At 49.8% G+C, this 13,186-nt stretch overlaps 1 protein-coding gene across 1 annotated transcript in view; it reads left to right on the top strand.

Annotated features, from left to right (window-relative positions):
• The first annotated feature begins 320 nt into the window (after window positions 1-320).
• Window positions 321-13,186, top strand: part of LOC128948301 (protein CEPU-1) — a 392,012-nt gene continuing 379,146 nt past the window's right edge. The window contains exon 1 of the mRNA XM_054292954.1: window positions 321-473. Coding sequence (XP_054148929.1) covers window positions 398-473 — 76 coding nt within the window. The 5' untranslated portion in view covers window positions 321-397. The remainder of the gene's footprint in view (window positions 474-13,186) is intronic.

The following is a 13,186-nucleotide window of genomic DNA, read 5'->3' as shown; positions in this document are numbered from 1 at the left end:
TTGCCGCGGGGGTGCGGGGGTGCGGGTGCCGGCAGGGTGCGGGTGCGGGCGCGGGGGGGCCCCGCAGCCAATGAGTGCTGCGCGGGGGCGGCTGCGTGCGCGGCCGGCGGCGTGTTGCAGCCGGGCGGCGTGTGCGGGCCGGAGCGGCGGGCACGCAGCGCCTGTCCTCGCACCTGCAACCCCTTCCGACCCCCTTCCCCCCCCTTTTTTTTTTTCTTTTGGGTTTTTTCCCCCCTCCCCCACCCTTCGGTGCTTTTTTCCTTTTTTTATTTTTTTTCCCCTTTCCTTTTTCCTTCCCCCCCACCCCCCGCCCCTCTTCCTGCGCTTTGCTCCGGGAAAACGCTGGATTTTAAACCTTTCCCCGCCCGGCAGTGAGTGGGGAAGGAGAAGGAAAACCATGGCCCAGGCCAGAATGCACCACCCCGTCTCTTGGGTGATCTTCGCCGGGATGGCCGCGCTCCTCCTCCCCCAAGGTAGGGAACGCGGCGGGGGACGCAGCCCGGGCGGGCGGAGGATGCGCGGTCCCACAGCAGCACCCTCCGAGGGGCTGGGGGATGGAAACCCCCCAGAGCGGGGATGAGGATCCCCCCAGAGCTGGGGAAGGGTCCCCAGCCCGCCGTGAAGTTGCGGGGGATGCGGATGCGGGTGCGGCGCAGGAATTCCCGGCGCACCGGGCTGGCGGCGGGGGGGACACCTCTCCTCTCCTGGCGTCCTGGTTATTTCTGCGGGTGCAGAAGGACTCTGCCATCCCAGCACGGTTCTGGCAGGATCAATGAGCCAACAGGCTGGGGGGTGTCGGGGTTCCTCCGTGCTCCCCCCGCGCCTTTGCTTTTCCAGCAAGGTCGTCCGAAAAACTCGGTGCAGCCCCGCTCCCGCCGGGCTGGGAGTTGGGAAGCGCTGGTCCAGCCCGTCCCGGATAAGCCCGGCTGCCTCCCCCCAGCCGGGGGACGGTGCTGGGAGGGGAGGGGGGCTGTGCAAGGGGGAAAAAAAGAGCAAAAAGCGATGGGAAAAGGAGGGGGGAGAGGCGGCAGGAGCCAGCCCCATCTGGCCGGGAGCGCCGAGCCTGTCAGCTCGCGTTAGGCTCCTCGCAGCCATCTGGAGGGGCTGTGCGAGCGGGGTTTCCTCCACGGGAGGAGAGAATGGAGCCGCATCCTGCCCCGGGCCGCCGCGGGAGCTCGGGATGCGCAGGGGGATGCGCCGGGGGGATGCTGCCGTGCCTGGAGCGGGGCTCCGGGGCGGGATGCGGGCACTTCCCGGGGACATGGATGCACCCCGTGGGGGGATGCAGGGGCTCCGTGGAGCAGGGATGCGCCCCCGCGGCGGTGCGAGCGTTCCTGGGAGAGAGGGATGCACCCGGGGGAATGTGGGGTCTCCTGAGGATGGACGCACCCGGCGGGGTGAATGCACCTCCTTCTCCACAGCCGGATCCTGCTCCCTCTGCGCTGCCCACGGAAGGCTGGGGATGTCCAGAGCGGCCCAGGCTCGTCCCCCGTGTGCCGAGGAGCTCTGCAGCAGGAGCCGGGCGGGCTCTGGGTGTGGGGCTGGGGGTTGCGGGGTGCCCAGGAATGCTCACTGCGTGTCTCCCAGCACAAACTTCTCTCTGCTGGGCAAACCGTGCCGGCTGCTGCGGGGGGAGAGCCCTCCGTGCCGTATCGACCGGCACAGGCTGCTTAACATGCACATCACACGGTGCCGAGGCATCGCTCCTCTTCGCCTTCCTCCCGCTCCCCGTCTCGCAGGGCTGCTGCTGCCGCCCGCTCGGCATTCCTGCATCCCTGGGGCTTCCCCGGCTCCCAGCCCTGCAGGGAACCCGGGCGGGTGTGAAGGGTCGGGGCTGCCCAGGAGAGGGATGGAGCTGCACCTTTCCCTCCTCACTTCTCCCGCTCGGAATTTGTGCCTAATTTGTTTTATTATTTCATTATTTTATTATTTTTTAATGCTTGCTTTGGGGCTCTTCACCTGGCTTCCTCGCAGTCTTATTCCATCTGGTTATCCTTCCTGCTTCCTCTCCAAGCTTCCAGATCAAAAAGTAGTTGGGTTTTTTATTTCTTTATTTATTATTTTTATAACTCTCCTGGGCAGCAGAGCAGTGGGGAGGAATGTGCTGACTCCCTAAGCCCAAAATCCCCCAATTCCCTGCATTTCAGGAACCTGATGTGGGTGCCAGAAGTCCCTGAGTCACTCTTGGAGTGAGGGAAAGCAGGGAGCCACAACACTCCATGGTCTGGGGAGGACACAGGGCAGAGCTGTGGGGAATTGGGTGAAATATTGCCCAGGGCAGCAAAAAGCTGGGGCCTTTTTAGGGCTGGGAGTTGCTGCATTGTTGGAAGGAAGGAATCCCCTTGGGAATTCCTTCTTGCATAATTTTATTTAAGAGTAATTTAAAAAACCCTCAAACACACTCTACAAATGATTTCGTATTTTAGCACAAACTTTTAAAGAGAGTTTTGAGAAATTTGGCTTCATTCAAGCCCAAGGTGATATTTAGGTTTGTATGCAATGCTGAAAATCAGCAGTAATGTGCTTCTGCTTCATGAATTCTTCTGCTAATCCCAGCAGTTTTTGGAATTCATAAGTTTTCCCCTTTGTTTGGTGTCCCGAAGTGGAGCTGGCTTGTGTTTGAAGACATGAAAATAATTGTCATGCAGGAAAACTGTGTTTGGCACAAACCTCCTCCAAATATCTCCAGAGATGCGTGCTGCCCTCTGCAGCAGCTCGTCCTCCTCTGGGTCATTTCCCTATTTCCAGCCAAACAAACAATAAGAAAAGTGGTTTGTGAGTGTGCTTGAAAGGAAAGTGGAGCATGAAGTGGGATAATTCAGAGGCGCTTGACCACCTGCATTTGTGCAAACATCTGTGGGTCCTCTAAGTTTTGCAGATTCACTTTTGCGGAAATTCTGTAGGTTTGTTGGATTTGTGGAATTGTGGCCCTAAAATGGGAGCTGTTGAGGGCTGTGTCCATCAGGAAGGAGCCCCCTGAGCCCTGGAATGTCCAGGGTGGTTGGACACCAAGGGAGCTGGAGCTGGAGAGAGAGGCTGGGGCATTTTTTGGATGCTGCATCCCCTTGGGAAGGAGCTGCAAGTGTCCATTGCATCCACTCACAAGAAGGATGGAGCCAGAAAATGTCCAGCCACAACTTGGGGAATCAGAAGGGAAGAGGGGATGTTGCAGAGGGCTGGGATAGCCCCAGGCTTCGGGAAGTGAGTGGCAATTTGGCAACACAGCTCTCATTGTGTTTGCTCTGTGTCTTCTGTGTGATTTTTAAATAGCAGCAATGAAAATCCAAAATATCCTCACACAGGGCCCAGGCAGCAGAATTTTCCCTTCCCCCTTTCCTGGCTCAAAGCAAAGGGGTGTCCCCACATGTGCCCCATGTCCTTGACCCAGAGCCCACCTGGATTTCTTAAGGAAGAGGCAAAAATCTCACTCCAGCACTCAGGAGTGGAAGAGACAAGAAAACTCTTCACTCAGCCACGCGTAAAAGGATTAACCAGGCTAAAAGGTCATAGAAGATTTAGCTGGGCCTTTAGCATCAGTAAGCCAAGAATTATGGGAATTTGATTTACAAATTAGCATAAAGACCTTATTCTAATAAGCATACAAGCTGAAATAGGTATGTAAAATAATAGCATGTGTCAACATCCTACACGGAGCGTTCCTCATCCGAAAGAATTATTCGCTCGTTCGATGTGGCTGGGATGCAGATAATTCCCAAAGTGAGACAGGCTGTGCTGGTGTGTGATGGAAAGGCTGGATCTGACCCAGAGACACATCCACAGGGAGGAGGGGCTGGGTGCTTCCCTTCAGGAAGGGCAGGATTTGGGATCTGGTTTGGGGCTAAGAAAAATTTGCTATCCCCAAAAAATGCTGTGGCCAAAAAATGTTATCCCTGAAAAATGCTGCCCCCCAAAAATGATATCCCTAAAAAATGCTGTGCCCAAAAGTACTACCCCCAAAAATGCTATCTCAAAAAAGTGCCACTCCCCAAAAAATTCTGCCCCCAAAAATACTGTCCCCAAAAAAGGCTACGCCCTAAAAATGCTGCCCCCCAAAAATTATATCCCCAAAAAGTACTGTGCCCAAAAATACTACCCCCAAAAATGCTATCTCAAAAAATTGCCACCCCCCAAAAAATGCTGCCCCCAAAAATACCATCCCCAAAAAATGCTACACCCAAAAAATGTCGTCCCCAAAAAATGCTGTGCCCAAAAATACTATCCCCAAAAAATGCTACACCTGAAAAATGCTGCCCCTAGAAAATGCTGTGCCCAAAATCCTATGAGATTTTTCTGTCAGTAGAGGGGTGAGGGGAAACCTCCTGCTACTCCCAAAAAATGCCACCCCCAAAAAGTGCTATTCCCAAAAAATGCCATCCCCAAAAAAGACCGTCCTCAAAAAGTGCTATTTCAAAAAAATGTTGCCCCTAAAAATGCTACTCCCAAAATCCTGTGAGATTCTCTCAGTGGAGGGGTGAGGGAAAACCTCCTGCTACTCCCAAAAAATTCTATCCCCAAAAAATTCTATCCCCCAAGAAATGCTATCACCAAAAAATGCTGCCCCCAAAATATTCTACCCCCAGAATCCTGTAGAATTTTCTCTCAGTGGAGGGGTGAGGGGAATCCTCCTGGCAGCTCGTGCAGGAGGTAATTGCACTAATGAATGTGTATAAGAAAAATTACGTGTATCGACATCTTTTTGTGAATGCTCGGATTTATTGGTCCTCAGGAAAAATATTAGATGTGGTTAATAGTTATCACACAGGTCAATAAAACATGATATTCACCCCAACAGCAGAAAATAGCTTTTTAATAGGTAATAACAGTAATAATCAATAGCTACATGATTAGATAACCCAGTTATATGCAGTACATAAAAGGAGGGGAATGCACTCTGCCTGCTCGGTGCTGGATTTGGAGCGTGGCTGAACATCTGTCATTGCTGTTGATTCCCAGCAGGGCAGAGGAGGTATCAGCACCTCTGGAAATCAGGAACCACGTGGCATTAATTGGCACATTTTTAAGATTCATCAGAGCAAGCAGCAACCTGAGAAGACCTTTGGAAAGCAGCTGAGCTGTGCAAAACGCTGGAGGCACCCAAAATGCTGGGAAGGGGATGGGATTTTGGTTCGGGTGGCGGAGCTGCAGGTGGGGTTTCTAAGTGTGTTGTCATCTTATTGCAGGGGTTCCATAGTGTTGTCTCCTTATCACAAAAGTTTCACACCTTCCTAGTGTTTCTCATGGACACCTCCTCAGAGCACTGACTCTTTCTTCCCAAACTGACTCCAGTTCCCTTCTCAACACCACCCCACTCTTTATAGCATCTTCTTCTCATTGGTTACTGTTAAAGTCAGGCCAGCTCCTAATCTTTGATAATTGGCCCAGCTACAACTCCTTAGGGGTAAGAATACTTTCTACACTATCTTTATTTTCTTCTATTCTATCCCCCTACACAAGTGTGGATTTCTGCTGCTTCCCTGGGAGCATCCCTGTGCTGAGCTGGTTACGCAGCAGTGGATTGGCAGGAGACAAGGAGGAGTAAAGCTGTTGTATTTGCTCTATGCTGAGATCTCAATGATAAAATTATCAAAATGATAAAAAACATGATCAAAATGATAAAAAAACTGAAGTGAAATGGAAACTCCATTGTGTGAAATAAATTACCTTAGAGCACAGGAGGAGGTGCTGGAGTAGGTTTGTGTAGTAGCTACACCAGGTTTAGGAGCCCCACTGGTGGACTGGAGATGTGTGAGGCCCTGTAAATGCTGGCACAAATTTCAGGATGTGCAGTTGTTTCCTGGCATGAAGCACATGTGAACAAGTGGGTATGTGAGGAGGAAAAGATTGTCCATCCCAGGTGTTCATGGCAAGGGTTTGGAGCTGCCTTGGAGTTGAGCAACAGGGGCAAAAATGAACAAAAATGCCAGATTTGGGGATTCTGTGGAAGCCCAGGTTGGTGTCCAGCTGCTTCACATTTGGGATGAGCTTCATGGGTCAGAAGGAGATAAATATCAGTTTGATAAGAGTCGATCAGATGGGAGCTTGGAAAAAACCTCCTCTGGTAAATCCGAGCTTCTGAGCCACCCTAGGGACCATCCCTCTGTGCAGGACTGGGGCTCTGGAGGCTGCAGCCAGTTTTGGGATATCCTTGTGTTTAGAAAAGCTTCTTCTCCTTTCCCCACATAGGAATTTTGACCAGCACAACAACCCTGGCTCGTGGTTTTTCCATCTTCCTTTAACTTACTCCTGAGATGAGTGCATTTGATATTAGAAGTGTCTGCTTTGTGTATTTTTATTGCAGTTTTCACTTAAAAATACCTATATTGTGATTTCCTCCCCCATTTTATTTTTTCCCCATGGGGAAGGAATTGATCAGTTGACAGATTTAGGTCAGGTGAGTGAGCAGGGCTTGCTGTTTTCTGTGATAAACCAGGAGTGGATGGGGACAGCTCTTCCCAGGAAGCTCCAGTCACACAGTGCTGGTGAATTTCAGCTTTCTTCAGCCTGGGAAACACCATGAGGAGCAAATATCTGGCCATGGGGATCAAAAAAAGACTTTAATTTGTGTTTGTCTTTGCTTGCCAACTTCAGTAGTGGCAAGAAATGGCAAAACTTTCCTTGCTTGTTCTCCAGTTGAAGGGACAAGAGCTTTAAAGAGGGGAAATGGGATTTTTTGAGCATTCCTGTCATTCTCCTTTGATGGGCAGTGACAAATCTCCCATTAGACTCAAACCTGATCCATCTCTGATGTTCATGGCAAAAGCTTGGAACTGTGACTCGGACTTGGAGCTGAGCTCTTGGTTTCAAACAGGAGCCAAAATGAGCAAGGTGCCAGATTTGGGGATTTTGTAGAGGAAGTCCAAGCCATGCTTCTGTCTTCTGTTGCCAGTCAGCACCAACACATGGGTTTTTCATGCCTTTAGAAGCTTTTTATAGGAAAAAACAAAACAGGCTGGGAGAGCTGGGGGTGCTCACCTGGAGAGGAGAAGGCTCCAGGGAGAGCTCAGAGCCCCTGGCAGGGCCTGAAGGGGCTCCAGGAGAGCTGCAGAGGGACTGGGGAAAGGGATGGAGGGACAGGACACAGGGAATGGCTCCCACTGCCAGAGGGCAGGGCTGGATGGGATACTGGGAATTGGGAATTGTTCTCTGTGAGGGTGGGGAGATCCCAGAACAGGTTGTCCAGAGCAGCTGTGGCTGCCTCATCCCTGGAAGTGTCCAAAGCCAGTTTGGATGGGGCTTGGAGCTACCTGGGATAGTGGAAGGTGTCCTGTCCATGGCCGGGGTAGGAATAGGAAGATTTTAAAGGTTCCTTCCCAACCCAAACCATTCTGTGATTCTACAAAAAACAGGATCACTGTTTTGTGACCCCTTTGCACCCCTTGGGGCACCCCAAGCCCTGCATCCTGCAGGAATTGCATCCCAGCACATTTGGGACTTTGGCTGGCAGCTGGGAGGAGCTGCCACCTCTCTCCTCCTCCTCCTCCCCAAGCAGGCACCTTGCTCGTGGTCAATAATAAATCAGAGGTGCTGCCTTGCCAGGCTCTGCTCTCTGCTGCCAGGCGTCAGAGCACGGATTTTTGATGTGCTCAACAGTTAATATGTCTAATGCTGAAAGCTGTTGTAAATTAATTGACCTCTTGGCCCCCTTGTCCTGTCGACTGTTCCCACTGAAGACAGTGGTTGGTTCTTGGCATTCTTGCCCCGCTCCTCCTCCTCCCAGTAATGCTTTGCTTGCTAATCAGGGCAGTCAGAAATAGGAGCCTCGGCTCTGAAATGCTTCAGAGGAGCTGCATGGGCAGGTCAGGACTCTGGGCATCCACTGTGCCTGAATTCCTGGTGGTGAGAGTATTCCCTTTAAAGCTCTGCATGGAACCCTCTGCCTTCCCACGGGGACAATGGGGATGGGGGTGCTGCCAGGCTGGAAAGTCCCAGCACAGCCCCAAGGACCCTCTGGAGGTGGATGGAAGGGTGCACTCTATGCCCTGGGTGAGCTGTGACTCACACCAGGTCGTGGGGCTGGCTTGGAGGAAGGATGAAGGCAAATTCTCATTAGGGATTTTTTGGAAATTACAGAAAAAGATCCCAGAACATTTTGGGTTTGAGCTTAAATCTCATCTCATTCCCGTGGCAATCACATATCCTCTGAACACAAAGAGACATAGCTGTCCCAGGATTTTTCTGGGAAGCTGTGAGAAGCTGTGGGAAAGTTCAGAGAAAGAATTAAAACAATTATTATCTCTTTTTCTGTAAACGTTGTTTATAGACATGATTCTCCAGAGTGTGCTATTCATAGTTCACCAACAGAAGAGAGAAGATTCCTAAAGGCCAATCAGGTCTTAGGTCCACCATTGTTTCTGTAAGAACTGTGGATTTCTAAATAAAGTGTTTTTCATGCTTTCTGATGATGGAGTCTCTGTATCACCTTTGGCTTTCACTGATATCCCTTTGGTGACACATTCCATCCTCTACCATGGCAGAAACACCTTCCACTGTCCCAGGCTGCTCCAAGCCCCATCCAGCCCAGCCTTGAGGGACTGGTGTATTTTCCTTGCACACTGCTGATCCTGGAAACCCTGATTTAGCTTGGAAAGGAGCTTGGAAAACCACAAATGCTCAGTCCACAGGGCTGGTTCGTGTCCTCCAGTGACTCATGGTGGGAGAGAGAGAGAGCAGCTGCTAAGGAGTGGGAAATGCCACAGGAAATTGTGTAATATTAGAAACGAAGCAGAATGTTTCAGGTTTTTCTAATTCCAAAATGAAATAATAATAAAAAAAAGAACAATCACCAAATTCCCAGTGAAAGCAAATTCTGGGAAGAGTGAGGATTGATTTTTGAAGCATTTTCTTCGGAGCTTGCTGAGGCTTTATGTACAAAGTTGTGAAGTGATTTAAAAAAAAAAAAAAAATAAAAAGAGCTCCAAAGGCCGTGTTCCAGCAGTATCAAAGAGCCTGGAGTCTCCAGCCTTGTTCCATTTTGTATTGTTATTTCTTCAAAACAGATCCTTTGCTAATGTTTCCATTTTACTAGAAACAGAATTCTTGATTTAAACAACTGGTTTGAAAGCCAAACCTGACCCGCCTCACTGGAAGCGTGACAGGCCCACGGAGCAAAGCCAGGTTCATTAATGCCATAATAGTCTCTTTCTTTTTTTGGTGTTTGGGGCTTTTTTCCCCCTCTTAGAGGAGTTATCTGGTGAATAGCACTTGGTTCCTGGCTTGGTTTGGGTGTTTTTAGCTTTTATTCCCTTTCCACAGGACAGATGGTATTTAGAGATCAGAGGGTGCCTCCATTAGACTTTTACTTTTCCAAAGTCAATTCCCAAAGGCAGCACTGGGGTTTTTGATAGCGGGCCAAGGCGCAGGAGAGTGGCAGGGCTGGCTGGCACAGGGTGAATTTGGATTTAGGATGAGTGACATCTCTCTTAATGAAGCTCTTTTTGGAACAAAGCTGGCGAGGAGCAGGATCCGTGATCCATTAGAGGCCGGGGTAGTGGCAGAGCCAAAACTGCCTCGTCACTGGAGACAACATGAAAAAAAACGTGTATTATTTATTGTTTACTTTTTGTGCCGCTTTTCTGCACGTCAATGCTTCCCATTGTATGTTTTGGGCTTCAAAACCTGACACCACATTAGAAACCATCTCCAAAGCCCCCAAATAATGCATAAACTATGATTATTCCTTCTGATCCACTTGTGTTTATGTAAATGGCTGGAAAAGCGTTTTTCAGCTTATTTCAGAAGCTTAAGGGATTCATACCAAGCCTATTATTGAAAAATCAGAAAGTGAAAAGCAACTTCTGAGACAAGGAATTAGCAACTCAATGGCAGCGCTGGGGCTGCGGGGTCTGGCTGGACCACAGATGGGAATTCCCTTGGGATTCAAAAATCCAGCAGGTTTGGGGGGCTTTGAGGGGAGAGGGGGCTCAGAGGAGGTTTGGGGTCAATCCAAAGGGATGAGGGGCTGCAGGGGGAGCTGGGGCACAGAGCATTGGTGCTGCTGGAGATGCTGGTCTGGGTTTTGGGGGATGAAGCCCCCAGGCACTTGGGGAATAATCTCTTGCATCCATGGGTGGGAAGGGGCTGGCAGTGCCATCCTTGCTCCATCCAAACCTTTTCCCTCTGTCCCAGGAGAGCTGGGACCAGATGCAGGTTCTCTTTGGGCTCCATCCCGTTCCAGCCAGCCCTGCAGCATCTCATCCCTCTTCTCCTGCTGCCTTTTTCCCCCTGGTTTGGTCCCTTTCCCCCTTCCTTATGGTAATTTCCCACCTGAGCACCAAGTACTTTATAAATAGCAAATCTGAAATGAATTTCCTAGCAGCAATCATTATCTCCCTCGACAGCCATTAAACATTCACACAAGCAGAGCAAAATGACAAAGGGGATTGATTTTTACAGTATGTTGGGGGGAGGTAGGAGAAAGGAAATATGTTGACAAGGCTTTTTTTTTTGGCCTTATTTCCCCCCTCTCTCCATTCTCCCCTCCCTTCCACATCCTCTATCTTGGTGGAAATCAAAATCACCCTTTCGGAGATCGGATTGGGAGGGGATGAGAGACAGTGAAGTTGGAAATAAATAACAATAAATTTAAGAAAAAAAGGTGGAAAAAAAAAGCAGCAAGTTCTTCAAGCAGCAAGCTCTGCTCCCTTCCTCTGCAGCCCCTTGCTCCGATCCGCTGGCCATGTACAACTGGTAAACATGAAGTTGGTTCCGTGGCCTGGCTGTGGAGATGAATATGTCAGAGCTAATGCCTGTGAAGACGGAGGGGTGGGCTGCAGGGAAAGGGGGGGCCCAATCTGGGAGCCTGCTCAGCAGAATAAATGTGTTGATGCAATCGTTGGGAGCGGGCGAGCCGCGGCCGAATGAGGCACTGTAGCTGAAAATTTAACTTTGATTTCAATTTTCATATTTGTCAGCAATAATTAGATTCAAGAAATGTTTTTGCCGCTGTTCTAAAATACTAATAAGTAGGAGCCTTTGTAGTATGGCTAATGGAGTCTTTTTTTTCCTAGTGGGCTAGAAAAATTCCATTAAAGGGAAAAGTCATACTATATTACTGTGCTTCAACATGCAGTGGCTCTGCTGCCACAGGAATATCTGTGCTGGGAAACAGTGCAGGGATGATGCTGGGACTGGTTCCTGTGGCTGGGATTGGGCAGGGCCAGAGGGGACCCCCCACACCAAACTGGGCAGGGAGTGATGGTCTGAGGGGCTTTGGGAAGCTTTTGGATTGCTCATGGGGTGATACCCCAGTGGCTCTCACCCAGCAGGCTTTGGCAAATTGTTTTGGTGTTGCCATTTCCCTTTGGGTTTGAAGCCTTGGATCAATGAGGAATTTCCCCTTGTTGGCTCTGCCAAAGGCAGAAAGCTCCTTCCACCCCTCCCCAGCCTGCAGGGTGGATTTCCTTGGCAGCACTGCCTGGTTTTATCCCAGGGAGATGCCGGCAAGGAAAGTGATATTAAATTTGCTGGCGATATGCAGAGCAAATGGGGAAGCTCTAAGTTGTGTCATTCTCAAGTTACTTCAGCCTATTAAGCAAACAAAAGCACTTGTGGAGTGAGAAATGGAAATGGCCAACGTGGCCCGATTAATCCTGGAAGTACAATTCCATTAATAAGCCAGCTTTTAATAGGTGGCTCTTTCCAGGAGCTGCTGGGACGAAGAATTGATGTATTCACTGTAATTGTATTGCAACTAATAGGATCAGAAGAAAATTGTATGGAGAACTTATTCCTTTGCCACCATATTCCAATCAGTTGAAATAATACAGGAGGGCCCAGCATGGTAATGAGACTTAAATCTAAACAGGAATATTTTAAATTTTAGTGTGTGTGGAGGGGAGTTGGCTTGTGCTTTTTCTTTCCCATAGATTGGGCAGAAATAAAAAGAAATAAAAGAGAAGTTCAGAGAGGTGCTGGAGGAAATGGGGATCCCAATCCCAGTGCAAATGCTCCATGGTTGGGTGCTGGGGCTGGGATGTGGCTGCTGGTGCAGAGCTGCGCCAGCTCAGCCTCTCTCCTGAATGCTAAGGGGGTGTCTGGATGCCCAGGGATGGCACTGCCCCCTTGGCACCTCACCCAGAGCCTTTTGTTCCCATCGTTGGCAGCGAGAGGAGCCTTCCCCCTCTGCAGTCGCTGTGGTTCACTGGCAGAGCTCATTAACGAGCCTCAGGTCCTCCCTCCATTCATCCCCCATTTATTCCTTCCTCCATCTGCAGGCTCTGATGGTTTGCTGATCCTTTCTTCCCAAGGAACTCCTGCAAAACCCCATCTTCTGCTTTAGGGAGCAAATGTACCTTTGTGGCAGCGGCTCTGGGCCCCCGTGGGCTGCAGAGAGGGATTTGGGCTTTAATCCACGAGTGTCTCTCCAAGGGACCTTGGAAGAGAAGAGCTGTGCAAATCCCAGGCAGGCTGCGTGGCTCAGCACGTCCAAGGTGATGCACAGCAGTGCCCCAGGATGCACATCTCCACAATATCAATGGAATTGTGGAATGATGCAATTAAAGCAAGGGAAATGCCAATGTGGGAGCTGCCTGACCCAGAATCTGTGTGGCCCATGATTACTGGAGCTGTGACTCTGCGATGAGAAGTTTGCAATCACTTTTTGTCTGTTCATCACTGGTTCAGGGCTGTTTGTTTTTCACTCCTCCTCCCTATTTGTATGCATGCTCTGACCCTGCTTTGGTAACAGGCTAGAGAGTAAATAGAAAGGGGAGGGGAAAAAAAAAGGCAAGGGGAAAAAAAAGCCAAGGCACAGTTCAGCTGAAATCCCCAAGGAAACAGATGTGATTGCCTTCCAGAAATGGCTCCAATAAGGCCAGAAAGGAATATTGCTTTTATAGCTTTTGGGATATAAAACATTTAGAAAATGCGATTGACTGGTAGTGCCTAATTTATCATTTATCCATTTCTCCCTCCACCCAAACACAGCAGTATCCTCAGACGGACTCATTTCCACCTTTTTTTGGCTTTGTGCCCCTCTCCTATGTGTGACACACGCGCACACCCATGTGTCCTTGCACGCTGAGCTGTGTGCACACACACAGGCACGTGTTCCCCCACGCTCCTGGCTCCTTGTCCCTGTGTCATGGATTTATCATCCTTCTGCTAAGCACTCAAACTCCTGTGGCTATTTATAATTAATGCTCAGAAACCTGCCAATCCATTTAATGACACCAGGAGGTCACGGCCT

Source organism: Melozone crissalis, unplaced genomic scaffold (assembly GCF_028551555.1).
Source record: "Melozone crissalis strain CALT ecotype California unplaced genomic scaffold, PUWL_Pcris_2 ptg000120l_1, whole genome shotgun sequence".
In the NCBI taxonomy this organism is placed as follows: domain Eukaryota; kingdom Metazoa; phylum Chordata; class Aves; order Passeriformes; family Passerellidae; genus Melozone; species Melozone crissalis.
This window is presented reverse-complemented; position numbering and strand designations above follow the sequence as displayed.